Genomic DNA, 27,344 nt, shown 5'->3' on the forward strand with positions numbered 1-27,344 from the left:
GCCAGCCGGCGTCGTCGTCGTCGTCGTCGTCGCTGCTGCGGACGCCGCCACGCCCCTCCCCCCCTTCTCTTCCCTCAGCCGCTCCTCCTTCCTCCTCCTCCTCAGGCGCAAGGGCTACCGGGAGGCGGTCTCGCGCTGGCGGGCTGCGCGCGCACCAACGGCTCTGCGCTCGCGCGCGCGCTCTCCCCCCCCTCCCTTCGCGTCAGGGACAGAATGATGTGACACAGAGAGAGAGAGAAAAAAAGAGAGAGAAAATGACGGCGCGCGTTGATTGGACGAGCCTCCGCGGCTCCTCCTCTTTCCCCCCGCCTTCTTAGGAAACGTCACTCCGGAGCCGCGCGACGCTCCTTTGGGGGGGGGAGAGGGAGAAGGGACGGGAGTGTGCGCGCTGATTGGTCGGCCTCCCGGGCGCGTGACCTTTTATTATTATTATTATTATTATTATTATTATTATTGTGTGTAAAGTGCCCTCAAGTCACAGCCGACTTATGGCAACCCCTTTGTGGGGTTTTCATGGCAAGAGACGAACAGAGGTGGTTTGCCAGTGCCGCCTTCTGCATAGCAACCCTGGTATTCCTCGGCGGTCTCCCATCCAAATACTAACCAGGGCTGACCCTGCTTAGCTTCTCTTAGGCCAGAAGCTTCTCTTAGCTTCTGAGATCTGACGAGATAAGGCTAGCCTGGGCCACCCAGGTCAGGGCAATATTATTATTATTATTAATATTAATATTATTATATAATAATATTAATTATTAATATTATAATAATAATATTACGTGACCAATTATTCTTGCTTCCAGCCTACCAAGTGAAAGCTGAATTTAGAACCAAAGTCTAGATTATGACACCTGGCAAGGTTGGGCTGGAGGCTGAAGATCTTGTAAAGCTGTCAAAATTCATATAGTTCCTTATGATTCATATGGTCCCTTCCACATCCCAAGCAATGATGTGGCTCCGTCTGTGGTGTGGATTTATTGCAGGTCGGTGCGTTTCAGTGCAGAATCGACCCTTTCCTGAGAAGAAGTATGTTATCTTATTCAGTAAGACACCTAATAAGCAGGACTCAATGCTTCTTACCGAAGTAACCTTCCTCTTGAAATGCTCCAATACATTATGAAAAGGATGTAAATGTATGTACAGTTTATTTTACAGAGTATATATGTATGTAGATGGTTACAAAGTCTTAAAAGGTTAAAACACCACAGCGACCGTTGTTTTTGCGTATTAACGCAAAAAAAACCCCTCCCTTTACGACACTACGGTAAGACTTTACGACACTACAATAAGATCCCGCCACCCCGCGCGCCGGATATGGTCCGCTGTCCCCATTCAGAGGCAACGAAGCCCGATTGGCCGGCCCTCGTCACGTGGGGCAGCCCCGCTCCCCCTCTCGTACTCCTGTCACGGTGGCTGAGGTGACGGGAGGGCGGGGAGAGAGGAGAAAGAAGGGGTGGGTGGGGCGCGTCGTCTCCGTCGTCACCGTCACGTGACACGGGCCACGCTCCCTCTCGCGGCCGTTTGCCCCCCCCCTTGTCCCCTTCCATGTGACGGGGGAGCGCGAGAAAGAGAAAAAGGGAGACTCGGACTCGGCGGCTGTCGGCCAGCGCCGAGTGTTGGCGCCAAGTAGACCCGGCGCTGTGAGGGAAGGGAGGAACAAACGGCCGGTAAGCTGCGGCCCCGGGCTCGGGTAAGGGGCGGCAGGAGGGACAAGCCTTCCCCCAAGGCGCTGCTGGGCGCCTCCCTCGTAACCAGGGGCAACGGGGCCTGCCTCGCCGGCTGGCCGCGCTGGGCAGCCCTTTCTTAGCCCCCCACCCCACCCCTCGAGCCGGGCCTGCCCCCCCCCTTCTCCTGCCCCTGGGTCTTCTCGCCCCCTCGCAGAAGGTAGCAGGGGTCGGGCTGGGTCCCCTTCTCCGCCTTCCCCCTGGGATGGAGCCCGTGAGGTTGGCGGGCGGGAATAGCGCTGGTGCATTGGAGAGCGAGGAAGTCCCTTGGGGGTTGTTAAGAATGGCCAAAAGGTGATGGGGGTGGTGGTGAAGGACCTGAAGGTGTTCCGTGGAGCCTCCATGTGCAGGGGCGGTGTACCTATGAGCAACGTAGGAGACAGGGCTGTCATTTTCTGTGGGTCTTAAATGGAGCCTCCAGCTGTAGAAGCAGTATACCAGGTCCTGAGGGGTGCAGGGTAGGATTCTGGTTCACGAGGAGCTTCTGAAAGGGAGTCTGGTTGGTCGTGGCCGGAGTTTAGCTTAATCAAAGGCTATGGGACTGGGGGTGGGGAGAGGATCTGAAGGTGTTTTGTGGAGCCTCCATGTGCAGGGGCGGTGTACCTTTGAGCAACGTAGGAGACAGGGCTGTCATTTTCTGTGGGTCTTAAATGGAGCCTCCAGCTGTAGAAGCAGTATACCAGGTCCTGAGGGGTGCAGGGTAGGATTCTGGTTCACGAGGAGCTTCTGAAAGGGAGTCTGGTTGGTCGTGGCCGGAGTTTAGCTTAATCAAAGGCTATGGGACTGGGGGTGGGGAGAGGATCTGAAGGTGTTTTGTGGAGCCTCCATGTGCAGGGGCGGTGTACCTTTGAGCAACGTAGGAGACAGGGCTGTCATTTTCTGTGGGTCTTAAATGGAGCCTCCAGCTGTAGAAGCAGTATACCAGGTCCTGAGGGGTGCAGGGTAGGACTCTGGTTCACGAGGAGCTTCTGAAACGGAGTCTGGTTGGTCGTGGCCGGAGTTTAGCTTAATCAAAGGCTATGGGACTGGGGGGGGGGGGAGAGGATCTGAAGGTGTTTTGTGGAGCCTCCATGTGCAGGGGCGGTGTACCTCTGAGCAACGCAGGAGACAGGGCTGTCATTTTCTGCCGGTCTTAAATGGAGCCTCCAGCTGTAGAAGCAGTATACCAGGTCCTGAGGGGTGCAGGGCAGGACTCTGGCTTGCGACGAGCTTCTGAAAGGGTGTCTGGCTGGTCGTGGCCCGAGTTTAGCTTAAATCTGGCTGGAGGGAATGCCCAAGGAGGAACCTGGGTATGTTTATGTACAGGGATGGTGTACTGAGTTGGTAAAGCTGCCATTCATGCAAAGCACTATTTAAAAAAATTCCACAATCTGATTAATCCAGCACCCATCTATCCGACGAAGCAGGCTGTGACCCATGGAAGCTCATATTGAAATAAATGTTGTTAGTTTTTAAAGTGATGCTAGATTATTGTTGTGTCGTCTGTTCTCAGTCTGGATATCCAAAGCTTTAGAAGGGACCACCAGGGCCGTCTAGTCCAACCCCCTGAACACTGCAGGAACTTCACAACCACCTCCCCCCCCACACCCCCAGTGACCCCTACTCCATGCCCAGAAAATCATCCAGAATCCCTGGCCAATCTGGCCTGGAGGAAAATTACTTGATCAACATTACCCTGGGCATGTAAGAAAGGGCCATGAGAGCCAAACACTGGCACAACCTTTCCTTTCCTCCCTCTCATGAACTGCCTAAGTTCATAGAATCAGCATTGCTGACAGATGGCCATCTAGCCTCTGCTTAAAAACTTCCAAAGGAGGAGAGCCCACCACCTCCCAGGGAAGCCTGTTCCTCTGAGAAACCACTCTGTCAGAAAGTTCAGGGGTTGAGTCCTAAAAGCTTTTCAGGGGTTGGGACCTATAAGTAGGGTTGGCCATGGGTAGTGCTTGGGTGGGACCACCTCTAAGGAAGACTGGGCTTGCTATGAAGAGGAAGGCAGCGGCAAACCACCTCTGCTCATCTCCTGCCTGGAATGCCCGTGGATGGGGTCTCCGTGAGTCAGTTGCTGCTCGAGGGCTTGTTCTCCTTCATCAGCCCTGAATGGAGCTTCCATATGCAGAAGCAGGGTACCTCTAAATACCAGGCGGTTCGGGGATAGGGTATGGGGAAGGACTGTTGCCTGAAAGGAGCTTCTTGGAGGGTGCCATGATGGAGATAGTTGGAGTTAGACTGAGTCTGACTAGAGCGATATGGTCTGATCTGGTAAGGATTTTTACTTCGCTTTCTTACAAAGCATGCTTGTGGATGGACAGTCTCCGTATTTATTTAATTATTGCCATCTCTGCACTCCTGTCTTCACCCCCAAAGTCCTCAAAGTGGCTTATTTTTTCAGAAAGGGGCTACTATTAAAGTGTTGTGAAAAGGGCATGAGCTAACATCGAAGAAGACTGTGTGGTTGGCCTGATGGTGGTTGGAAATTGAAAGGTGGGGGGCGGGATAGCTAAACGGAACCTCCATTTTAAAAGGCAGTCTACCCTTGAGCGCTAGATGGGGCACACAACGAGGAGGGGCCATCAGATTCATATCTTGCTTCTGAACTCGCAGGGTCTACCGAGGATGGATGATTTTCTCTAAGACTGTGAGTCTGAATGACACCTAGGTGTTCTGTGAATACTGGTTTCTATTACAGTTGTAATTGTTTTCCAAGGCTGGGTTGGGGTGCTTGGGGTGGGGTGCTCTGCCTGTTGACTGAGCGAGCAGCACTTCCAAGTGTCTCTTACGGTCTGAAATCAGTGCCGTGAAGCGGATTTCTTTTTCGATGGGCGCAGACGCTTTCTTTCCACTCCCCGGCTCCTGCCTTGCTTCTCAGGGGTTAATCGTTCTGAAGTCAGTAACCCCAAAGGAAACAATGCGTGCAAATAATGTATTCTCCCAGGTATGGTGTTCGTCTGCTTTTTCGTTTCCGTGCCTGGGGAAAACAAGGGGCTGTGTATTTGCTCTGTCTGTCCAGAGCACCGTTGTTCAGGGTGAAGTCCTCACTGCAAATATTTTGTCTGGGTGGGATTCTACACTGTAAATCTCTCTTGTCAACAGTACTAAAGGATTCCCCCTTTCGGTAAAGGATGGAACTTCTACATTGTTTTCTTTTGGCATGATACATGGCGTAAACGCTATATATAGATGGGGGGGAGAGAGAGAGCGTGTGTTAAAAGGCCTGTCAGATACTAATGCATCCCTGGATTGTCCTATACCCTGTGTGTCACCACTAGCCGCATGTTCTGCTTTTTGGTGGCTGGAACTTTTTGGTTTTCTTTTCTAGGTAAAAATATGAAGGAGCACCTTTGGAAGGACGTTTCAAAAGCCGTGGCCTCCGGGCAGTGAACCAGATTAATTTGGACTCGGATGTGAAAAGCCATGTATCTGTGCCTAGCGGACATCCTGAACACATGCGTTCGGGGTCCTTTACGTCATGCTCCGCCCCGGTATGGGAAATGCTCGAAGGCAAGGTGACGTCGCCCAGACTGACCTTTGTGGCCAAATTTGCACGGGACCCTGTTCTGTAAAAGCCTCTCCGTTCAGGAATTTCTTTCCCTTCCTTTTCTGCTGGGTTTTCTGTACTTTATTAAGGCTGTAACATCCAGGAGCACGCAGTAGCACACGAACAGCTGCTATGGGATTCTCGATCTTCGACAAAGCCAGGGGTCCTTGTCTTTTCAACATAAAAAGAGGAATCTAGCACCTGTGTTGGCTGCCGCGCTTGAAATCTGTCTGTGTGCTTCATGGTGAGATCCTCAGGACTACGCGTACGTGTGGCTGTTGATGGCCATGCCGTGAGAGTGACGTCGACGTCAGTGTAGCCATGACGGAACCCCACAGGGTCCAGCTCACTTCTCTGCCAGGCCCCCTGGGCACCACTCTGCTGAAGAAACCTCGCCGAGAGGACATCGCGGGACCGGAGCCCCCCCAGGAACCTGAGCCAGCGTCTGCAGCCGTCCGCATCGCCCTCACCCTTTTCGAGCCAGACCACAAGCGTTGCCCTGAGTTCTTTTACCCCGAACTGCTGAAGAACACGCGTGGGAAAGGGAAAAGCAGTTCTGCGGGAGAAAAGGTACGTGAGGTTTATTTGTTTATTTTGTGGTTTCTAGCCCGCCCTCTCCGGTCAAAGCTGGCTCAGGGCGGGTTACATCATTTAAAATTATACCAGCAATATTGAAACTGATAACAATAAAACCCAATTAAAACCAACAAAATTCAAAGATGGTGCAACAGTCCAGACATATTGGCCAAGCAAACGTACAGGCATCCCCTCAAGTCGATCTTATATACACACAGGAGAGGAGGAGGGAGGCCAGAAGTTGTAATATCTGTGGCCGCCCTCAACTGTAGGTTTGGTGGGAAAGCTCTGTCTTACATGCCCCGTGAAACTCCTTAATGACCCACAGGGCCCTGGTGTCCTCAGAAAGAGCATTCCACCAGGCCAGAGCCAGGGCCGAAAAAGCCCTGGCTCTCGTCGAAGACAGCCGCACATTCTAAGGGCCGGGGACCACCAGCAGATTATTAGCGGATGATCTTAATGCTCTTTGGGGGGTATACCGGGAGGGACGGTCCCAAAGATATGACGGTCCCAGACTGCGTAAGGCTTTAAAGGTCAAAACCAGCACCTTGAACCTGATCCGATACTCCAGCTGAAGAAGACATGGGTGGGATGAGGTCCCAATCTTCTCCCCCTTCTGCCAGCCTTGGCTCTTTCTGATACCAGAGCTGCAATCGGACAATGTATTAAACCGTGGTTTGATTGAACTTGGGTGCACTTTGATGTTCTTGTACCCAAAAGCTTCCTGGCTGGCTTCTGAGTGAGAGCCCTGGCCTCTAACTCCTGGAGCTGAATGTTCCTGTTCCAGTGCACACGCATACCCCCCTCTTTGCCAGTTTGAAGTCTGTTCTTCTTGTGCCTGTCTTCCCACACAGCGCCATCTGGCCTTCCTTTAAAACATCCTTCCCGGCAGCTCTGGTGTGTCTCTGTGTTTCTCCTGGCCTGTTTCCCTAAAGGCAATCATTTAAATTTGGAGCATGAAGTGGAACTTGTCTGCTGAGCAGCTCAGAGCGTTTCTCTCGCCGTCTGGGTGCAAATGGCTACTCTGTGCGGTAGCACAATGGATTTCGTTCTGATTCGCTTTCTGTTTTTCCTCCCCATCCTCCAGAAAAAAGACCCTTCTGATCCCTTCAACGATGAGGAAAGAGAGCGACACAGAGTGGAGGCGCTCGCCAGGAAGTTTGAAGAGAAATATGTACGGTTGTCTTTTATGCCTACGTTACCAGGGGAAGCTTCTTTTCTAAAGTTCTTTTGATAACTGTTGTCAAACAATAAAAAAAAGATTGCGTGTATCTTAATGGTGGTATCTTAGCAGCCGCAACAGACTGTGAGGTGTTAGGGTGGCCAAGATTATGATTCTGGTACGGAGGGAAGGGGCTGTGGCTCAGTGGTAGAGCATCTGCTTGGCACGCAGAAGGGCCCAGGTTCAATCCCTGGCATCTCCAGTTAAAGGGACTAGGCAAGTAGATGATGTGAAAGACCTCTGCTGGAGACCCTGGAGAGCTGCTGCCGGTCTGAGTAGGCAAGACTGACTTTGATGGACCAAGGGTCTGATTCAGTTTAAGGCAGCTTCATGTGTTCATGTGGAAGTGGTGCGTGTAGCCCCCATGTGCAGGGTCTCCTCTGGCTGTGTAGGGTGGCAAAGGCCTCTAGGGTTGTTTGTGTAATGTTTATAGATTATCAACGGTGGTTTTCCAGAGCAGATCATTTCACAGATAGAGATCAGGCAGGGAAATCATTCCCTGTCATCTTTGGAACTGATGGCGTGACCAAGGGGGACAAAAATCACCCCTGATGGTGATCTTTACCCAGCCACGGTAGCGGATTGCCTATGTGTTGGAAGAGGATGCCATCTTGTAAAATCTGTCCTCTACCAAAAAGCTCTGGCATCATCTGTGAATGTGTGCAGTTGCAGGTGAAGAGTTTGCCCCAGGCGAAGGGCCGTGGCTCAAACGGAGACCATCTGCTTGGCATGTAGATGGTCCCAGGTTCAACCCCCGGCATCTCCAGTTGAAAGGACCAGATAGGAGGTGACATAAAAGACCTCTGTCCGAGACCCTGGAGAGCCACTGCTAGTCTGCATAAACAATATTGACCTTGATGTACTGATGGCCTGATTCAGGATAAGGCAGCTTCATGTGTTCCATCGCGACGATATCTCCCCATTCTTTCAAAGAGCATGCGGTACTCAGGGCTGTCTCTAGTCCTCGCAGTAATCTGGTGAGGTTAGCCTAAGAGATAGCATCTTGGCCAAGGTCTCCCACAGCAGTGTGACTGAGTTTGAGGTCTCAACCTGGTTCTCTCCCATCCCGGTCCATGCTATGCCATGCTGACTCTCACCAAATAGATCGTCCACAGTGCCCTGGTTCAGCTCAGAGAGAACAGTGGCTCAGTCTCTTGCCTCGGTGCTGGAAGGAAGCTCTGTTGTTAGCAGAACAGTGCCCTGGGCCCCAGCCCAATTCTAACCAGAGCGACAACTTAAGTCTCTTGGCCTCGCTGGGCTAAGAAGAGTGTTGTTCTGCTAAGGTTTGCATTCCAGGTCTGTTGCCCCATGCAGATAACTCTGGGTAAACAGTAAAACTTACCTTTTTTTCCACTTGAAGACGTTTGAAGCCAAGCAATCCTAGAATGTAGATGGTGAAGGATCAGGTGGACGACGGTGTCCCAGAACTCCCATTCTAGGAATTTACAGCTCTCCTAGCTGCCAGCCCGGGGTTCTAGGGGAAGCACGTTTAGTGGCGGGGCGGATTCTAGCTTGCTTTGTTCTGTGCAGTGTCCCTCTGTAAAGGGCGGCCCGTCTCGTTTCAGGGTGGGAAGAAGCGCAGGAAAGACCGCATTCAGGATCTGATCGACATGGGATACGGCTACGACGAATCCGACTCCTTCATTGATAATTCGGAAGCTGTGAGTAGTGAGTGGAAGCCTTGGACTTCCGAAAGCAGCCCCCCACCCAAGTGCAGGTGATGGGATTGTCTGCCGTAGCAGCAGGGAGAGTTCCAGGTAGGGCCTCATCCACTGCCGCGGAGGCCTGGTACCATGGGAGCGTTTCCTGCAGCAGCACCGTTTCGCCGGTCTGTTTGTCCGCCAAGCAGAATCTACCCAGATCTTGGTTCTACATGGGCCAAAACTGCAGCTTTCCTCCTGCCCCAAGCAAGTTGAGCCCAGCGCCTGCAAGAAGAGGATTTTGGCAGCATGGGCTTCGAGCCCATGCTTTCATTTCCTTGTCACCAGCCTTGCAGCGTCACATGCCTGGATATAAAAATTTGATGGCAGGAGCTGTGGCAGCATTGAAAGCAGGGGGTCGAGGCAGGCAGTTGGCACCAGAATCGGTGGTTCTGGGCTCTCGTTAGCCAAGCCGAGGAAAGGATAGCTCGGGTTCATCGTGGCACAAGATGATGTGCATGTCAGAATCTGGTGTTGGGTGACGTCACGAGTGATTTCAGGCCTGTCCCCTAGCAAACGAGGTTTTGCTGAGTTTCTGCCCCCAGAGAAACATTGCAAGAACATCAGCGGATCTCTCCTTCCCAGCGTGGTGTAGTTAAGAGTGGTGGTTTGGAGCTGTGGAGTCTGATCTGGCAAACCGGGTTGGTTTCCCCACTCTTACACACGAAGCCAGCTGGGTGACCTTGGGCTAGTCACAGGTCTCTCAGCCCCACCCACTTCACAGGGTGTCTCTTGTGGGGAGGGGAAGGGAAGGTGATTGTAAGCCGGTTTGATTCTTCTTTAAGTGGTAGAGAAAGTCAGCATATAAAAAACAACTCTCTCTTTTTTTGTCCCCAGTATGACGAGCTCGTTCCGGCTTCTCTAACAACCAAGTACGGAGGGTTTTACATCAACTCTGGGACCCTGCAGTTCCGGCAGGCTTCGGAGTCTGAAGATGACCATATTAAAGAGAAAAAGAAGAAATCGCCAAAGGTAATGGAAGAATTCTAGAAGAATCGGGCGTCCTGTTTTGATTAAATAAAACTTAAACTACAACTAAGTAAAGTGGGATTGTGGTACATTGGAGTTTATTTGGGGGGGGGGATAGTAATAATAACTGGAGTAGCAATATTCAATGATATATTTAAAGGATATATGATATAGTTTTTACGGAAAGGTAAATAGAGAACGTTAGCTGACTGAAGATCAAGCGAATAGATAAGAATGATTAATATTATTGGCATAGTGCAAGATTAAGCAGTGTATTGTAAGATAGTTGAAAAGCCTTTTTTCCCCCTTTACCCTTTTCTTTTATTATTACCATTTTTGTAAGCTTGTAATGATAAAATTAAAAGGACGCCCATGGAGCCCCGTGGCGCAGAGTGGTAAGCTGCAGTCCAAGCTCTGCTCATGACCTGAGTTCGATCCCGACGGAAGTCGGTTTCAGGTAGTCGGCTCAAGGTTGACTCAGCCTTCCATCCTTCTGAGGTTGGTAAAATGAGTACCCGGCTTGCTGGGGGTAAAGTGTAGATGACTGGGGAAGGCACTGGCAAACCACCCCGTAAACGTCTGCCTAGTAAACGTCGGGATGTGACATCACCCCATGGGTCAGGAATGACCCAGTGCTTGCACAGGGGACCTTTACCTTTTAATGATAAATTTAAAAGGACGCCCCGGGAGGTGGACTATACTGTATGTATGGGAATGACTGAGTTTGTTATGTGTGGTTTTGTTTTTGAAATTTCAATAAAAATTATATAAAAAAAAAGACGTCATCAAAAGGTTTGGGATTATGAGCTTCTGGATGTTCTCAAACGGTGTTACGTGCAACCTAGTACATGTCTTGTAACTTGTATTTTTGTCAGCCGCTTTGGGAAGTGTCTGACCGGCGGGGAGGTGGTTATAGATCGCCAAATAAAGGGCATAGACAGCCTGGCCCTGCGCAGGTTTACTTGGGAGCAGGGCCTGCAGTGTTTGACAGGGTTTACCGCTAAGTATGGTGGTGTAGGAAAGCACAGGAATGGACTGCAGACAGGCGAGCAGCCCCCTTTGAACAGGCTGGGGAACGGCAAAGTAAACAGAGGCAAAGGGCACTGTTTGCTGTCGAAGGCGTAAAGTTCATCCATGTCCCCAGAACAGATCAGGAAGTGGAAGTTTGGTGCTTAACGGGTGCTCAGCTGGCCTTCTTCTGTTAAAGTTTACCAAAGAAAAATTCGAGGGCACCGACTTCAATTTACCATGTTTATCACCACATTCAACGTTTGGGGATTCAGGATATGAGAGGATCTTTCTTTCTTTTGTACTTCACGTCCCGCATGCCAAGACCTGTGTTAGAAGAGCCTTTTTTGCTCTCCTCCCTGTTTGCTTGTGGGAAACATTTCCCCTCTTTTGACATAGAAGTTAGTCTTTTAATGGCAAATGTCTATATGAATAGCCTTCCAGGCCTCTGCTAGATATCCATCTGATCCCTAGCTTTTTCTGGAATCCACAGAAACGAAAGTTAAAAGAAGGGGGTGAGAAGATGAAGAAGAAGAAGAAAGATGATTCGTACGACAAGGAAAAGAAATCTAAAAAATCCAAGTTCCCCAAAACCGGGTAAGAGGTTGCCATTTTGTACGAAAGTGGCTGTTTCAGCAGTAGGTGTGTCCATCCTTCTTTCAGCAGGGACAGATGAACCTTAACAAGGAGAAGAGCAGGTTTGATTGGCAGGTGGGGTGGAGGAGCGGAAGCTCAGATCCCTGTTGTAGCTCTGAAATCTACCTAGAGTGGTCTTCACCTCCACCAAGTGGCCTAGCTGATAAGAAAACGGGGGTGGTGGTGGAAAGGAGATCAGAGCTTTCCACGTGATGTGGAAAGGAACGCTACCGCTAATAAATGAGCTGGTGAGAAGGACTTGAGTGTCAGAACCAGTTCGTGTGTTCCAGCAGCCCTTTTCCTTGTGCAAACGTTGCTCACACCCGTAATCTGCTGGTGTCTCCTTCGTTGGGGACACACGGAAGGTAACCGGTCTTCCTCGAGGAGCAAAATGGGGTGGTTTTCTCCCTCAAATGATGGAAATAGCCATTAATAGCCATTCCGGTTCCCTACTTTAAGGTGTTCATGCAGACATTTTAAAAAAAGCAACGGTAATTTTCCTTGGGGTCTTTTCCCTTTTGGTTAACTTGAAAAGTCGATGCTGTTTCCCTTGCAGAGAGAGACCCCTGCCTGCCTTATAGATGGCCCTGCTGCACAATGTTCATTACCCACACAGGGGCCAGCTAGTTTGCTACTGAAGCGATTTTTAATTGTCCTGAAAAACGTAAGCCTCGTGCCAAAGTTAGACCTAGGGGACAAAGGACCACGAATCTTGCATCTCTCTTGGCCCGTTCTCCCTCTTTGCAGGCACCCTAATGCCATGTCCTCCTTATAGTTTCACAGCCCTGAATGCAAGCAAAGAGAAGAAGAAGAAGAAGTACTCGGGGGCCCTGAGCGTCAAGGAGATGTTGAAGAAATTCCAAAAGGAGAAGGAAGCGCAGAAGAAGAGGGATGAGGAGCCGAAGGTGGCTGTCCCCGCTCTGGCCGAAACCCCGGCTCCGCGTGAGGTGGAGAGCGTGTCCGACCCCCTCCTCTCTCTCTTCGGCCACGCCAGCGATAGCGACCTGCTGCAGGCGGCCAACGCCATGGACTCCCTGACAGACCTGGACCTGGAGCAGCTCCTCAACGACTCCCCGGAAGAGAGCCCGTTCCAGGACGTGGAGGACGGGAGCGACCCTCTCGGGGCGGCCCCGGAACAAGACATCAAGCAGCCCCTGGCCCTCCCCGACGGGCTGCCCGCGCCACTGGAGAAGCGCATTGAGGAGCTGATGCAGGTACCGCCAACCCGTGTGTGTGTGTGTCCCCAACCTTTTTTCAGCCTGCATATACCTTTGGGATTCTGACATGGAGTGGGGGATGCAGCCACGAAATGGCCACCACGGGAGGCGGAGCCAGCCACAAACTGACCACCATGGGAGATGCGCGCGCTTACACACATTGAGAGCCCTAGCACAGGGGAAAAGAGAAGAAAGTTAAAAAAATACACTGGGAAAGAGAAGTGAAAGAATAAAACCAACACTGTGGCGGCAGCTGCCTCCAAAACAGTGTTATTTTCATCTGCATGGCCAGATCTCCAGCTGCCACTCAGAAGCCCCGCTGGGCATGAGCCCCACTCACTTTCTAAAACACCTGGAGGGCGCCAGGGAAGATGCCGGCAGGCACCATGGTGCTCACAGGCACCAATCCCTGTCCCAGTAGGTGCGGTGATCACCTTGCCCATTCGTGCGGGAGGAGTCAGTGTGACTCCTTTGGGCCGGAAGAGGGATTGCCCTCTTGTTCTGACCCAGCAGGGCTGCTCTTACTTCTCGGTGTCAGTGGTGCTGGTTCTGGAGGCTGCGCTTGGCTTTGGCTTCCGCAGAATGTCTTTGTGCTTCAATTTTCTATTCCCCCCCCTCCTTTGTATCTCTCTGGCTGCTAACCGTTCTGCGCCATCTCTTGCCAACCAGGCTGCCAGGGCTGCGGAAGGCGAAGGGAAGCACAAGTTCTTCAACCAGGACATCAACAACATCTTGCTGGAGTGAGTCCTCTTCTCAAATCTTTGGACAATGAGCATAACCTGTGCCAGGAACGACCAGTTTTCAATCGCTTAGGAAACCCTGTCATATACACCCGGCCTTGAAGTGTGACTCCCTTGCCCTGCAAATCCTCCTCCTCCATGCTTATTTAGGAAGTGCATCCAGCAATCTGGTCCCTGTGCATTTCTTCCTGGACAAGCCCCCCGTTGTGGGGAGGGGAAGGGAAGGTGATTGTAAGCCGGTTTGATTCTCCCTTAAGTAGCAGAGAAAGTCGGCATATAAAAACCAACTCTTCTTCTTCTTCTTCTTCTTCTTCTTCTGTGCAGAACTCAAGTTAGGAGTCTGCCAGGTTCACTAGAGCCATTTTCACAGTGCCGGGAGAGAAGCCAGCACAGATGTAACTTTACCTTCCTAACCAGCAAAGCGCTTTTCAGTATCTCTGCCCTGGACTCTCTCATGATAGCATGGGAGGGGGTAGGAGGGAGGGGGAAACCCGTGCTTAAAAAAAAAGTCTGTCATTTTCAGCATCGAGCTGCAAACCCGGGAGCTGAACAGCCAGATCCGGTCGGGAGTCTACGCTTACCTGGCCGCCTTCCTTCCCTGCAGCAAAGACACTCTGGTCAAGCGGGCCCGCAGGCTGTACCTCTATGAGCAGGTGGGGATTGTGGATGGTCCATGCCGTCGGGCATTGCAAAGGACGGCAGCCCTAAACAAGGAAAAGCATATCTTGAGCGGTGCGAGACATCATGGCCATGAGCTCTCGTGCTATGCAGTTAGTGGCTAAGAGCGGTGGCTTGGAGCGGTGGACTCTGATCTGGAGAACCTGGTTCGATTCCCCATTCCTCCACATGAGCAGCGGAGGCTAATCTGGTGAACTGGATTTGTTTCCCCCACTCCTACACACGAAGCCAGCTGGGTGACCTTGGGCTAGTCACAGCTCTCTCAGCCCCACCTACCTCACAGGGTGTCTCTTGTGGGGAGGGGAAGGGAAGGTGATTGTAAGCCGGTTTGACTCTCCCTTAAGTGGTAGAGAAAGTTGGCATATAAAAACCAACTCTTCTTCATCATCCTTGCTGGCCCTACAGTGAGAGGAAAGATTGCTGTAAGGATTCCCACTTGCGAGGGCTGGCCTGGACTTCTTTTCCCTTTACCTTTGGGGGAAAGCATTCTTGTTGAAGGAAGGAGACTGATGCCAAAGGGCTGCTTCCCTCCCCATTACAAAAGCCACTGGGTCCTGTCCTTCATGATGGACTGTGGGTGGCCTCCCCCCCCCCCCGGGGAGGAGCTGTGGCTCAGTGGTACAGCACCTACTTGGCATGCAGAAGGTCCCAGGTTCAATCCCCGGCATCTCCAGTCAAAAGGACCAGGCAAGGAGGTGATGTGAAGGACCTCAGCCTGAGACCCTGGGAGAGCCGCTGCCGGTCTCAGTAGACAATACTGACTTGGATGGACTGAGGGTCTGATTCAGGATAAGGCAGCTTCCTGTGTTCATGACTCGCTCGAGTGTGACAATCGCTTTTCCGCTGTCCTTTGCACAGGGGGGTCGGCTGAAGGAGCCTCTTCACAAGCTCAAGGAAGCCATTGGCCGGGTGATGCCGGAGCAGATGGCCAAGTACCAGGAGGAATGCCAAGCACACACCCAGGCCAAATTCGCCAAGTAGGCTTCCAATTCCCTCCCCCACCTTCTGTGCCCATGCCTTCCAGACTCTCGGGGTTTCCCTTGCGGACCAGAAACCGTCGACGTGCCTGGCCCCTTTTTTCCTTCCACTGTCCGTCTCCATGAATTGCAGGCAAAGCTTCCTGTTGATGGAATCGAGTTGATGGAAGTTGCGTCGAGGGTTCTAAAAACATCCTTGTTGACTTCCTAGAGAAGACAGTGGCTTAAATGGGTTCTGAGAGAGCACGTCCCTGTTTGCTGGTGGGGGTGGGAGGGATGGGGCGGTCATGAGCTGGAGAGGGCTGCCTGTTTCCTGTCCTGTGTTGAGGGCCTCCCCCGAGCTGCCCAGCCAACCCCTGCAGGAAAACGGGATGCCAGGGCGGGGCGGCCGTCTCTCTCGAGATCCAGCGTGGCTCTTCCTTCCGCCTTTCTCCCCTCAGGATGCTGGAGGAGGAAAAGGACAAGGAACTGCGGGAGCGGGTCTGCTCCGACGATGAGGAAGATGACGACAAAGGAGGGAAGCGCATCATGGGGCCCCGGAAGAAGTTTCAGTGGAACGAAGCGATCAGGTGGGCCAAGGGGAGACGTGACAGAGGTCTATAAAACTGTGCATGGTTTGGAGAGAGTGGACAGGGGAGACATTTTCCCCCCTCTCTCATAATACTAGAACGCGGGGGTCATCTGCTGAAGCTGGAGGGTGAAGGATTCAAAACTGATAATAGGAAGTATTTCTTCATGCAGCGCATAGTTAAATGGTGGAACTCCCTGCCCCAGGATGTGGTGATGGCTGCCAGCTTGGAAGGCTTTCAGAGGGGAGTGGACATGTTCATGGAGGAGAGGGGCTATTCAAGGCTTCTGGTCAAAATGGCTACTAGTCATGATGCATACCTATTCTCTCCAGGATCAGAGGAGCATGCTTGTTATATTAGGTGCTTATGTTCTTATGTTCATTGGTCTGCTGAGGTTATCAACTTCAAGGGGATGGCTAGAGTTGTTGGGGCAACTTTGTCTATCATCAAAAATAAAGGGAATTTTGGAGGTCCCTCCTTAGCCAAAGGAAGAAGTAGTGTACCCTTAGCAATATGTAAGTCAGTAACAAACACTGGGTCTACTGCGATGGATTGTGCCAGTAAAATCTGACCTCAGAGAATTTTACAAGCATCCCTCAAGTAGCATTCATCAACCTGTTTTACTTGTTCAAGTATCTTTCAGCCTACGTAGTGGACATGTTCATGGAGGAGAGGGCTATTCATGGCTACTAGCTGCACTTAAAAGCTTGCCGGGTGACCTCAGGGCAGTCAATCCCCCCCCCCCCCAGCTTTGGAGCCGGCGGGTGCCGGACAGCTCCTGGAGGAGAACCTTTAGAAAGCTCAACTGTGTGGCGTTACAGACTGGATAACTGGGTGACAAATGCCCTGCCGGACCAGGTGAGCGGAGCTCTGTAATCCCGAGTCACCCTCGTCGCGAACCTTTTCTTCCTCCCTGCAGGGATTTGCTGTGCCAGGTGGTGAAGCTGAAGCTGGACGGGCACGAGCTGGAGAAGAACAAGGTCCAGCCGATGGAGGATTACGTGAAGACCTTCCTGGATGCCGAAGTCAAGCCTCTGTGGCCCAAGGGCTGGATGCAGGCGCGGTGAGTGGGGGCGGGGGGGCCAAAGAAACTGCCGGGCACCGGCTGTTCCCGCTAGAGAAACCCCCTCCCGCAGTTGGCCCCTCAATTCTGGCAGAGCAGCTTTGGAAGGGAGGGACTGGGAGCCCGAGTGTTAAATCTTGCAGTTGAGAGGAGAGGCCCGCCTGTCTGAAGAGCTCTCGTCCTGAAGGGCCGGCAGGCAGCTGGGTAAACACGCCCAGGATGGGGAAGGTGTCCAGGGCGGGGTGATAGGCTCTGAGAGGGGGGGCAGGGCTGTGGGAGACGGTGCCTCGTGTGTGGCTCGTGCAGATGAAGTCTGAAGGAAGAGTGGAACTCCCTGCCCCAGGATGTGATGATGGCTGCCAACTTGGAAGGCTTTAAGAGGGGAGTGGACATGTTCATGGAGGAGAGGGCTATCCATGGCTACTTGTCAAAATGGATACTAGTCATGATGCTTACCTATTCTCTACAGGATCAGAGGAGCATATCTATGATATTAGGTGCTGAGGAACACAGGCAGGATGGTGCTGCTGCAGCTGTCTTGTTTGTGGGCTTCCTAGAGGCACCTGGTTGGCCCCTGTGGGAACAGGCTGCTGGACTTGATGAGCCTTGGTCTGATCCAGCAGGGCTTTCCTTATGTTCTTAATCTCTGTTTTTGTTCGGCATTTCACAAGCCCCAAGATGCCCTAGCGGGTCTATGAGCGCTCCAGAAAAATGATATATGACAGAGCGGCTGTATTCCTTCCTCCTGTGCTGCTCAAACTGATGTTCTTTGTATTGTCGAAGGCTTTCACGGTCAGAGTTCATTGGTTCTTGTAGGTTATCCGGGCTGTGTAACCGTGGTCTTGGAATTTTCTTTCCTGACGTTTCGCCAGCAACTGTGGCAGGCATCTTCAGAGTAGTAACACTGAAGGACAGTGTCTCTCAGTGTCAAGGGTGTAGAAAGAGTAATATATAGTCAGAAAGGGGTTGGGTTTGAGCTGAGTATTGTCCTGCAAAAGTATTGTCCTGTAAGTATCAAGATAATGTGCTAATGAGGGTATGGTATGTTAATATGGAACCATTGTATCCTGAAGTGATCTGTTAATGTGTGTAATCCAAAACTAATCTGTATGGCTATTGTTGAATGTTGTCTTTGTCTGGAGGTTTTTCAGGGCAGGAAGCCAAGCCTTATTCATTCTTAAACTCTCCTCTTTTCTGTTAAAGTTGTGCTGATGTTTGTGAATTTCAATGGCTTCTCTGTGCAATCTGACAAAATAGTTGGTAGAATTGTCCAGTCTTTCAGTGTCTTGGAATAAGACCCTGTGTCCTGTTTGTGTCAGTCCATGTTCAGCCACTGCTGATTTCTCAGGTTGGCCAAGTCTGCAGTATCTTTCATGTTCTTTTATCCTTGTTTGTATGCTGCGTTTTGTGGTCCCGATGTAAACTTTTCCACAGCTGCAAGGTATACGATATACTCCTGCAGAGGTGAGGGGGTCTCTTTTGTCTTTTGCTGATCGTAGCATTTGTTGTATTTTCTTGGTGGGTTTAAACACTGTTTGTAGGTTATGTTTTTTCAAAAGTTTCTCCATCCTATCAGTGACTCCTTTAATAAATGGCAAGAATACCTTTCCTATGGGAGACTGTTTTTCTTGAGTTTTCTGATTTTTGTTTGGTTCAATGGCCCTTCTGATTTCATTCTTGGAGTAGCCGTTTGCTAGCAGTGCGTGATTTAGATGGTTAGTTTCTTCCTTGAGAAACTGTGGTTCACAGATCCGTCTTGCACGGTCCATTAATGTTTTGATTATTCCTCTTTTCTGTCGGGGGTGGTGGTTGGAGTTTTTGTGTAAGTAGCGATCTGTGTGAGTTGGTTTCCGGTAGACCTTGTGACCTAACTGAAGGTTTGATTTACGGATGACAAGGGTATCAAGAAATGGGAGTTTACCCTCAATTTCCTTTTCCATGGTAAACTGAATGTTTGGATGGATATTATTAAGATGGTTTAGAAAGTCCATTAATTTTTCTTCACCATGGCTCCAAATGGTAAATGTATCATCTACGAACCTGAACCAGACTGTAGGTTTGTAAGGTGCTGATTCTAATGCTGTCTTTTCAAAATATTCCATGTAAAAGTTTGCTATTACTGGACTGAGTGGACTTCCCATAGCTACTCCATCAATCTGTTCATAAAATTCTTGATCCCATAGGAAATAACTTGTTGTCAAACAATGGTGAAATAAGGCTGTTATATCTTCTGGAAAAATCTGGTTAATCAATGAGATTGTGTCTTTTACTGGAACCTTGGTAAAGAGGGATACAACATCAAAACTGATTAATATATCCTTTGGATTGAGTCTTAACGGATTCAGTCCGTTAAGACTCAATCCAAAGGATATATTAATCAGTTTTGATGTTGTATCCCTCTTTACCAAGGTTCCAGTAAAAGACACAATCTCATTGATTAACCAGATTTTTCCAGAAGATATAACAGCCTTATTTCACCATTGTTTGACAACAAGTTATTTCCTATGGGATCAAGAATTTTATGAACAGATTGATGGAGTAGCTATGGGAAGTCCACTCAGTCCAGTAATAGCAAACTTTTACATGGAATATTTTGAAAAGACAGCATTAGAATCAGCACCTTACAAACCTACAGTCTGGTTCAGGTTCGTAGATGATACATTTACCATTTGGAGCCATGGTGAAGAAAAATTAATGGACTTTCTAAACCATCTTAATAATATCCATCCAAACATTCAGTTTACCATGGAAAAGGAAATTGAGGGTAAACTCCCATTTCTTGATACCCTTGTCATCCGTAAATCAAACCTTCAGTTAGGTCACAAGGTCTACCGGAAACCAACTCACACAGATCGCTACTTACACAAAAACTCCAACCACCACCCCCGACAGAAAAGAGGAATAATCAAAACATTAATGGACCGTGCAAGACGGATCTGTGAACCACAGTTTCTCAAGGAAGAAACTAACCATCTAAATCACGCACTGCTAGCAAACGGCTACTCCAAGAATGAAATCAGAAGGGCCATTGAACCAAACAAAAATCAGAAAACTCAAGAAAAACAGTCTCCCATAGGAAAGGTATTCTTGCCATTTATTAAAGGAGTCACTGATAGGATGGAGAAACTTTTGAAAAAACATAACCTACAAACAGTGTTTAAACCCACCAAGAAAATACAACAAATGCTACGATCAGCAAAAGACAAAAGAGACCCCCTCACCTCTGCAGGAGTATATCGTATACCTTGCAGCTGTGGAAAAGTTTACATCGGGACCACAAAACGCAGCATACAAACAAGGATAAAAGAACATGAAAGATACTGCAGACTTGGCCAACCTGAGAAATCAGCAGTGGCTGAACATGGACTGACACAAACAGGACACAGGGTCTTATTCCAAGACACTGAAAGACTGGACAATTCTACCAACTATTTTGTCAGATTGCACAGAGAAGCCATTGAAATTCACAAACATCAGCACAACTTTAACAGAAAAGAGGAGAGTTTAAGAATGAATAAGGCTTGGCTTCCTGCCCTGAAAAACCTCCAGACAAAGACAACATTCAACAATAGCCATACAGATTAGTTTTGGATTACACACATTAACAGATCACTTCAGGATACAATGGTTCCATATTAACATACCATACCCTCATTAGCACATTATCTTGATACTTACAGGACAATACTTTTGCAGGACAATACTCAGCTCAAACCCAACCCCTTTCTGACTATATATTACTCTTTCTACACCCTTGACACTGAGAGACACTGTCCTTCAGTGTTACTACTCTGAAGATGCCTGCCACAGTTGCTGGCGAAACGTCAGGAAAGAAAATTCCAAGACCACGGTTACACAGCCCGGATAACCTACAAGAACCAATGATGTTCTTTGATTTACCTGTGTTAACACATTGCTATGCAGAAAAGCTTTTAAACTGTTGGGAGGGAGGGGGGGGAATACACTGCCAGCACATTTTTTAAACAGCCGTGGAGTCTGGAGACCATGAGGTCTAGAACTTTGGCTGTTTTGAAACTGACAGCTGGGATTTTGGGGGTTCCACTAGAGTGGCCCCAGGAGCTTGGACTGGACAGATCCTTTCCATTACCTGGAGGACTGGCCCCTTGCTGGCTGGCCAGTGCAGCCCCCCTCCCCCAACCGTTCACTTCTCCTTTTTTAGGACGCTGTTCAAGGAGAGCAGACGAGTCCACGGTCACCTCACGTCCATCCCGTGAGTATTGCGCGGCATTTGCCACAGCGTTCCGCTCTCTTGCCCCGAGTTGGGTGGTGACTCTGCAGATGTGTGTGTAAAGTGCTGTCAAGTCGCAGCCAACTTATGGCGACCCCTTTTTTGGGGTTTTCATGGCAAGAGACTAACAGAGGTGGTTTGCCAGTGCCTTCCTCTGCACAGCAACCCTGGTATTCCTTGGAGGTCTCCGATCCCAAGTACTAACCAGGGCTGACCCTGCTTAGAGATCTGACGAGATCAGGCTAGCCTGTGCCATCTACAGATGGCATTGCGTAAAAGAAGCATCCGTCTCAGGGCACGTGCCCTCAGGTGGGGCTGGAATGGGGCAGCATTGGTCTTACCCAGCCCAGCGATCGAAGGTTGTGCATGGGAGATGCTTGGGGTTGCACTGGGGCTTCACGCATGGGCCACTATGTGCCCATGGCTTTTATCATGGTTCTGTCTCTCGCGCCTCCTCTCTCGGGACTGAGGATCCCCTCGGGGGCATGCCAGAAGTCATCTAGCTGGCGGCCGCTTGTCCTGGCCTTTCAGTGCCTCCGTGGAGGGTAAAGTGAACACCTCTCTCCCTTGTGCCCCCCTCTACAGAGCGAAGAAGAAAGTCATGGCTCCTCCAAAGGTGAAGGGGAAGGTGAGCAATTTCCTTCATTACGTCAGGGAACAGCTGCAGTTAGTGAGTACCAAAACATCTGTCTCGGCCAGGAGTTTCTGCTTAGGGAGTCCTCTCTCCTTACCTGCTGCTTTTTGGGGTAACGTATGCAAAATTCTGGTCCCTGCCCTGAGGAACATGCAGTCTACCTTTAGGAATTGGGGGGGGGGGTGCGTCTGGCACCGGCATCTGTTCCTCCATGGCTGTCAAGGGCAAAGGAGGTTGAAACGTGTCAAATAAACCAAATTTAGGTAGTAAAAATATACAAAATAACACCAAGGTATATTTTATCCAAAATATCTGTGTGGGCAACACACTGGCTGCAAAGTGAACAGCAGGGAAACAGTTTAAACGTACTGCGCGTCTAATCATGACTTTGCGCTTTCTCTCAGGAGCCATCCGGCAAGCCGGAGAAGAAGGTGCCCCTTTCCATGCCTGTGATCCACGTGAGCGGCACGGTCTCGCTCTCTCCAGAGCCTCAGGGGATCACCGTCGGCCTCAGCCCTCAGACCAGGGAGCTCTTGGCCATGAGCGCGCCTTCCGCCCCGAGCAGCACGGCGGCCCAAGCCACCTTCAGCATGGACGACTCTCTGGACGAGGACTTGATCCAGAACGCAGCCTCCTCCTTGGAGGCCGTCTCAAAGGAGCTGGCAGCGCTGAACAGCCGCGCAGGGGACAGCCCCGACTTCACCCTTCCTGCCCCCCACAAGGCGCCCGCCGAGAAGCCCCCCGGCCAGGCTGCACCGGAAGAGAAGAAGAGTTTCGCCAAGCTGGGCCCCTCGCTTGCCCAGTCGCCCGCCGGCAGCTCTTTGCAGTCGCCCCTCAACTTCCTGGCCGAGCAGGCCTTGGCATTGGGCCAGACCCCGGCAGACAAGAAGGCGGAGGGCGCCGCTTACAAAGAGCCCCCTTGCCCAACTCCCCCCAACAAGCTGGAGGCTCACCTCTCCAAGCCCAAGCACCACAGCGCCCCGCGTGCGGCTCATGGGCCCCAGACCTCGACCCCGGCCCCCCCAGCGAAGGCGTTTCCTGTGGGAGGGCAGCAGCCCAAACCTTTCCCCCTTTCCCCTCCCTATGTCAAGCTGCAGGCTCCCAAGGCCACCTCCCCGCTGCCCCCGCGCCCCCTCCTACCGCAGCAGGTCAAGGGGCCCGCCAAAGCACCCGGCTTCCACTCTGCCCCCTCGCCATCCTCGTCGTCCTCGACCGTTTCCCTGGCGTCCGGCAGCTCCCACAAGACCCCCAGTTCCTCGCCTGTCTCTCTGACCTTCCTAGGGAAGCACTTGAGCGTCTCTGGCTCCTCGACGCCGTCCTACAAGTCGCCCTTCGTGGCCCTTTCCCGGCACTTGGCTCCTCCCAGCGGCTCCGCATCTGCCGGGGCCGCGAACCAGAGCCCCTCTGCCGGCAACCTGCTGCCTGGCACGTCTCTCCCCTCTCCCGGGCAGGCCCCCAGCCGCTCCTCGCCCAGCTCCGCCGCCGCCAAGAAGACGCCCGTCTCTCAGAAGCTGACACTGGTGGCTCCGCCAGGAGGCCCGAACGTCAGCTCAAGTGGGGGGACGCAAGGGGTGGCCAAGCTGCTGACCTCCTCCCTCAAGCCGGCGGTGGTGACCAGCGCGGCATCTTCTACCTCGGTGACGGTAAGTGGCCCCTTGGAAAAGCCAGGGTGTTGGTACAAGCATGGCTTTGGAATGTAAGGCCCTTGGGAAACGACTCGGCTGTCTTCTCCCTAAATCAGAGGTCCCCAACAAGTGTTTTAAAAAGTGGGCGGGGCCAGGTGGGGAACTTGCCCAGCAAAGCTTCTGATTGGCCACTGGAGACTGGATCAGCTAGGTAGATTAAAATGGCGTTTTTTTTCAGTGATGGCTGCCACCACGATATTGGTTTTATTCTGTCTCTCACTCTTCTTCCCAGTGTATTTTTTTTAAATTACCCCATATCTGACCTGCCCTTGGGCTTCCTCTTTGTGTGGCTCCACCTCTTGTGGCAGCCATTTTGTTTTTGCGCCACCACCCTGTGTCAGAATTCCAAAGGCGCCCCTGGGGTTAAGAAGTTTGGGGACCCCTGCCATAAATGATCACTGTATATAATACAGGCTCTTCCATAAACCTCCCTAGCCTTGCATGCCTCTCTGCACCCCTGCTTCTCTTGTGCGCCCCTTTTGTCCATGGGATATGTTGCCAGACCACCGTGGTTTGCTCTTGAAAATCCAGGCATCTTTTCCAGAGCTGGGGCTCTGCCGCAGTTCTGCGGGAGCACAGCGTTGGGTGGAGGAGTCTGCATCCTGAAAACGTCGACTTCTCTTGGCCGAAAATGGTGGCTGGCCATTTTGGCTGTTCGAAAGCACGTAGGGCCAGGAAAACGGAGATCTCAGAAGAGCGGCTCGTGAGCTGTTTAGTAACTTCTGGGGACTTGGGAGAGAATGTCCTATGGAGGCAGAACAAAATTCAAGTCCAGTAGCCCCTTCGAGACCCCCAGAATTTTCCAGGGTGTAAGTTTCTGAGAGAGAGCCCCGTGGCGCAGAGTGGTAAGCTGCAGTACTGCAGTCCAAGCTCTGCTCACGACCTGAGTTCGATCCCGACGGGAGTCGGTTTCAGGTAGCTGACTCAAGGTTCACTCAGCCTTCCATCCTTCCGAGGTTGGTAAAATGAGCACCCAGCTTGTTGGGGGTAAAGGGAAGATGACTGGGGAAGGCACTGGCAAACCACTCTGTAAACAAAAATCTGCCTAGTAAACATCGGGATGTGGCATCACCCCATGGGTCAGGAATGACCCGGTGCTTGCACAGGGGACCTTTACCTTTTTAAGCTTCTGAGAGTGAACGCTCACATGGTCAGATGCGAAAGCTTATGCCCTGGAAGATGTTGTGGGTCTTGAAGAGGCTACTGAATGTTGTCCTACTACTACTGATTTACGGCGGCTTCCCACCTGAAGCTGTCCTGCGGAGACGGGCTGTTTTCCACGGCCGCCTCCCCTGCTCTGCTGTCCTAATGGATGCTTCCTCCCCTTTCCAGAAAGGAGCCAGCGGGGCGGTGCTGCTGACCAGCTCGTCTTCCTTGAGCGTCCTGCCTCCCCCCTACAAGGCCGGCAGCGCCAAGCTGCCGCCCGCCCTCGGCTCCACCCCGCTGGGCATCCTCTCGCCCATCCACTCCTACCCTCTCCACGTCATCTCCTTCAGCTCCGAATCATCCCCCAAGGCCGGGATGTCGAAGGATGCCATCGTCACGGGACCGGCCCCGGGGACTTTCCATCACGGCCTTGGGCACAGTAAGTGCTTGGTGGGAAAAGGGAAGGGGGGGGGGGAACGGGGACTCGTGTTTGCCCCAGACCGGGATGTTAGCACCGCAGCGATCTCTCACGCACATGGTCGCCCTGGTTGCAAAGAAGACACTCATGGCCCTGGTGCAAGTTCTTTTTTCTTTCTTTTTTTAAATTTATTTTTATATATAAGGATACGGAAAAAAGAAAACAAGGGGGGAAAGAATGGGGGAAAATCAGAAAAAGAAATATGTCTGTGCCCAAGCTTCAACTTACATACACTTTCATCAACTTTAGGCTGAAATTATTGGCTTCTAATCCTAGTTATTAAATTAACATTCTTCTATACTATACAATAAAAAGCAAGGAAATTGTAAGCACTTATTTGATAATTAATAAAGTAATAGGTGGTACCATAGAATACATACATAGGCCTTTCTGTATCCATTGAACTAAAACTGCAAACTTCGAATGCTAAATACAGATTTAGCATACTGCCTCACTGTGTACTAAAAAAAACAGAAGCACTTAACGCACGTGGTGTAGTGGTTAAGAGCGGTGGTTTGGAGCGGTGGAGTCTGATATGGAGAACAGGGTTTGATTCCCCACTCCTCCACATGAGCGGCGGAGGCTAATCTGGCAAACTCTTAACAGAGCTGTGGCTTGCCCACGGTTCTCCAGATCAGACTCCACTGCTCCAAACCCCCGCTCTTAACCACTGCGCCACGCTGGCTCTCGGGGAAGGGAAGGCGATTGTAACCTCCTTAAAGGTTGAGAAAAGCTGGGTATAAAAACCAACTCCTCTTCCTCTTTCTGATCTCTTCCAGATACTCCCCAGCTTCACGGCAAAGGGTCCAGCGTGCAGCCGCGGAAGTTGTGACGGCCAGGAAAGAGGGCACCGCTAGCCCCGCAGGAGACCCAGACGAGGGTGCCCTCTGCCTGCTCGAGAATCGAGCCCCCATGTCCTTGGCCGCTTCAGACGTGTGGCTTTCCGTGGAGATGTGCGCCATGCTGTTGCGGGGGTGGGAGAGAAGCACTTAACCGGGCACAGCTCTGGAAGCCACTGGCACTTCACCCAATTCCGGGAAGTGGGGGGGGGGAATTAGATCCAGGAGCCAAGCTCTACGGTCTAACTCACTCCTCCTGTGGGTTGTCCTGCTCCTGGGCTTAATGCTCGGCAGAGATCCTATGACTCGTTCACCTGTATAGGCATATATTTCCCTCCCCCAAAAAACTGTACTTATAATTCAGCTGTGTTCATATTGACCAGGAAACCCTTCCTTCCTCTATGGCAGCTTTGTAAAGTCAATCAGCTCATCGGGCGTCCGGGGAGGAGAGAGGCCTGGGGACGCACCCGTTGACATTGGAACTGAAACCTGCAATTTCTTTGGTTGCTCCATTTTGCCTCCCCCCCGCCTTTTTTCTCTGTGTTTTTTGTTTCTCTATGTGCGCTCAGCCATCCACCCCACCCGTCATTGCCACTGAAAGCATTGGATTGGACGAGGCCCCTCTCCCCCCCCCCTGCATGTCATTGTGCATAGAAAAACCGTAATTCCAGTGCCTTTGATGGTGGAGCAAGAGAAAGGAAACCTTTCAAGCTAATTTGGGGGGGGGGGCTCCCTGAAGCTTTTTTTTTGGGACGTCGGTCCCTGGAGCTCTTTCGTTTTGTTTTTCTTAAACTGATCTGTATTTAAGATGCATTTGGCTCTATTTAATAGAGCTCTTTTTTTTTCCCCTGAGGGGGTGTACGTTACTGTCCACATGGAACCCGGGGAGGTGGCAAACGCCAAGCCAAATCGCACGACGTGCCAGTCTGCGTGAGCTTCCTTTTTAAAGCCATGGGCCCTGATCCGTGCAAAGGTTGTCAAGGGCTTCCCCCCCCTTGCTTGCTTCACACTCTTCAGACGTGAAGCTGCCCTTCTGTTAACCTGAAGGGGGGGCACCCATCCCGCCGTGGGGGCACCCCCCGTGTTGGTTTGTACCTGGGTCTCTGCCTGGGCATGGAGCCAGTGGATCCGGGCCCGGCATTGGATAACCAGCAGGAATTGGGCTCGACCCTCTTGTGTTTCAATGGCGCTTTGGCAAGAGATTTTCCCTGGTGGAACCTGCCTGACCTCTGGGGAGTAAGGGAGCGTGGCCAGTCGGGATTGCCTGTGATCTGGTGGCATGCTCTTCTGCGGCCCCCGGCGGACCACAGCGATCATGTTTCAGCAGCTCGGCCCCTTGAACGCCCCCCCCCCTCTTTCAGCTCGGTGAGTCAGGAGGCTGATTCAAGTGCAGCACCGGATGTAGTGGGGGGGGGAGACACAAGCCCTTCCCCTCTCTGCTGTGCCCCTTGCTATTCCCTAGAGAGGGAGAGGGCAGAAAATGCAGTGTGGGGGGAGTGGGCAGCGGCCCATGTGCTGGAGATTTCTCTCCCTTTTGCTGCTCACAGCCCTGTGGATGAGGCTCCTATGGCCAGCAGTTCCTTTAGCTACCAGAAAAACCCAGATGGGCCGAGGGCCAGCGAGACTAGGCCTGCTGGCTGCCAGTTGCCTGCGACTCTTAAGGTCTCCAGTGGCCCATCAGGCAAAAACTCAAAATCTGAAA

At 51.4% G+C, this 27,344-nt stretch overlaps 1 protein-coding gene across 1 annotated transcript; it reads left to right on the top strand.

The window, feature by feature from the left end:
- Nucleotides 1-5,541: 5,541 nt before the first annotated feature.
- UBN1 (ubinuclein 1) lies at nt 5,542-25,674 on the top strand. The gene is made up of 16 exons (XM_056866485.1): nt 5,542-5,826; nt 6,920-7,006; nt 8,620-8,715; nt 9,592-9,726; nt 11,225-11,328; nt 12,143-12,581; nt 13,254-13,324; nt 13,848-13,977; nt 14,861-14,979; nt 15,420-15,548; nt 16,468-16,611; nt 20,792-20,842; nt 21,446-21,488; nt 21,899-23,137; nt 24,512-24,764; nt 25,583-25,674. The coding sequence occupies exons 1-16, from the start codon at nt 5,578-5,580 to the stop codon at nt 25,633-25,635; spliced, it is 3,342 nt and encodes a 1,113-aa protein (XP_056722463.1). The 5' UTR covers nt 5,542-5,577; the 3' UTR covers nt 25,636-25,674.
- The last annotated feature ends 1,670 nt before the right edge of the window (nt 25,675-27,344 follow it).

Source organism: Euleptes europaea, chromosome 21 (assembly GCF_029931775.1).
Source record: "Euleptes europaea isolate rEulEur1 chromosome 21, rEulEur1.hap1, whole genome shotgun sequence".
NCBI lineage: Eukaryota > Metazoa > Chordata > Lepidosauria > Squamata > Sphaerodactylidae > Euleptes > Euleptes europaea.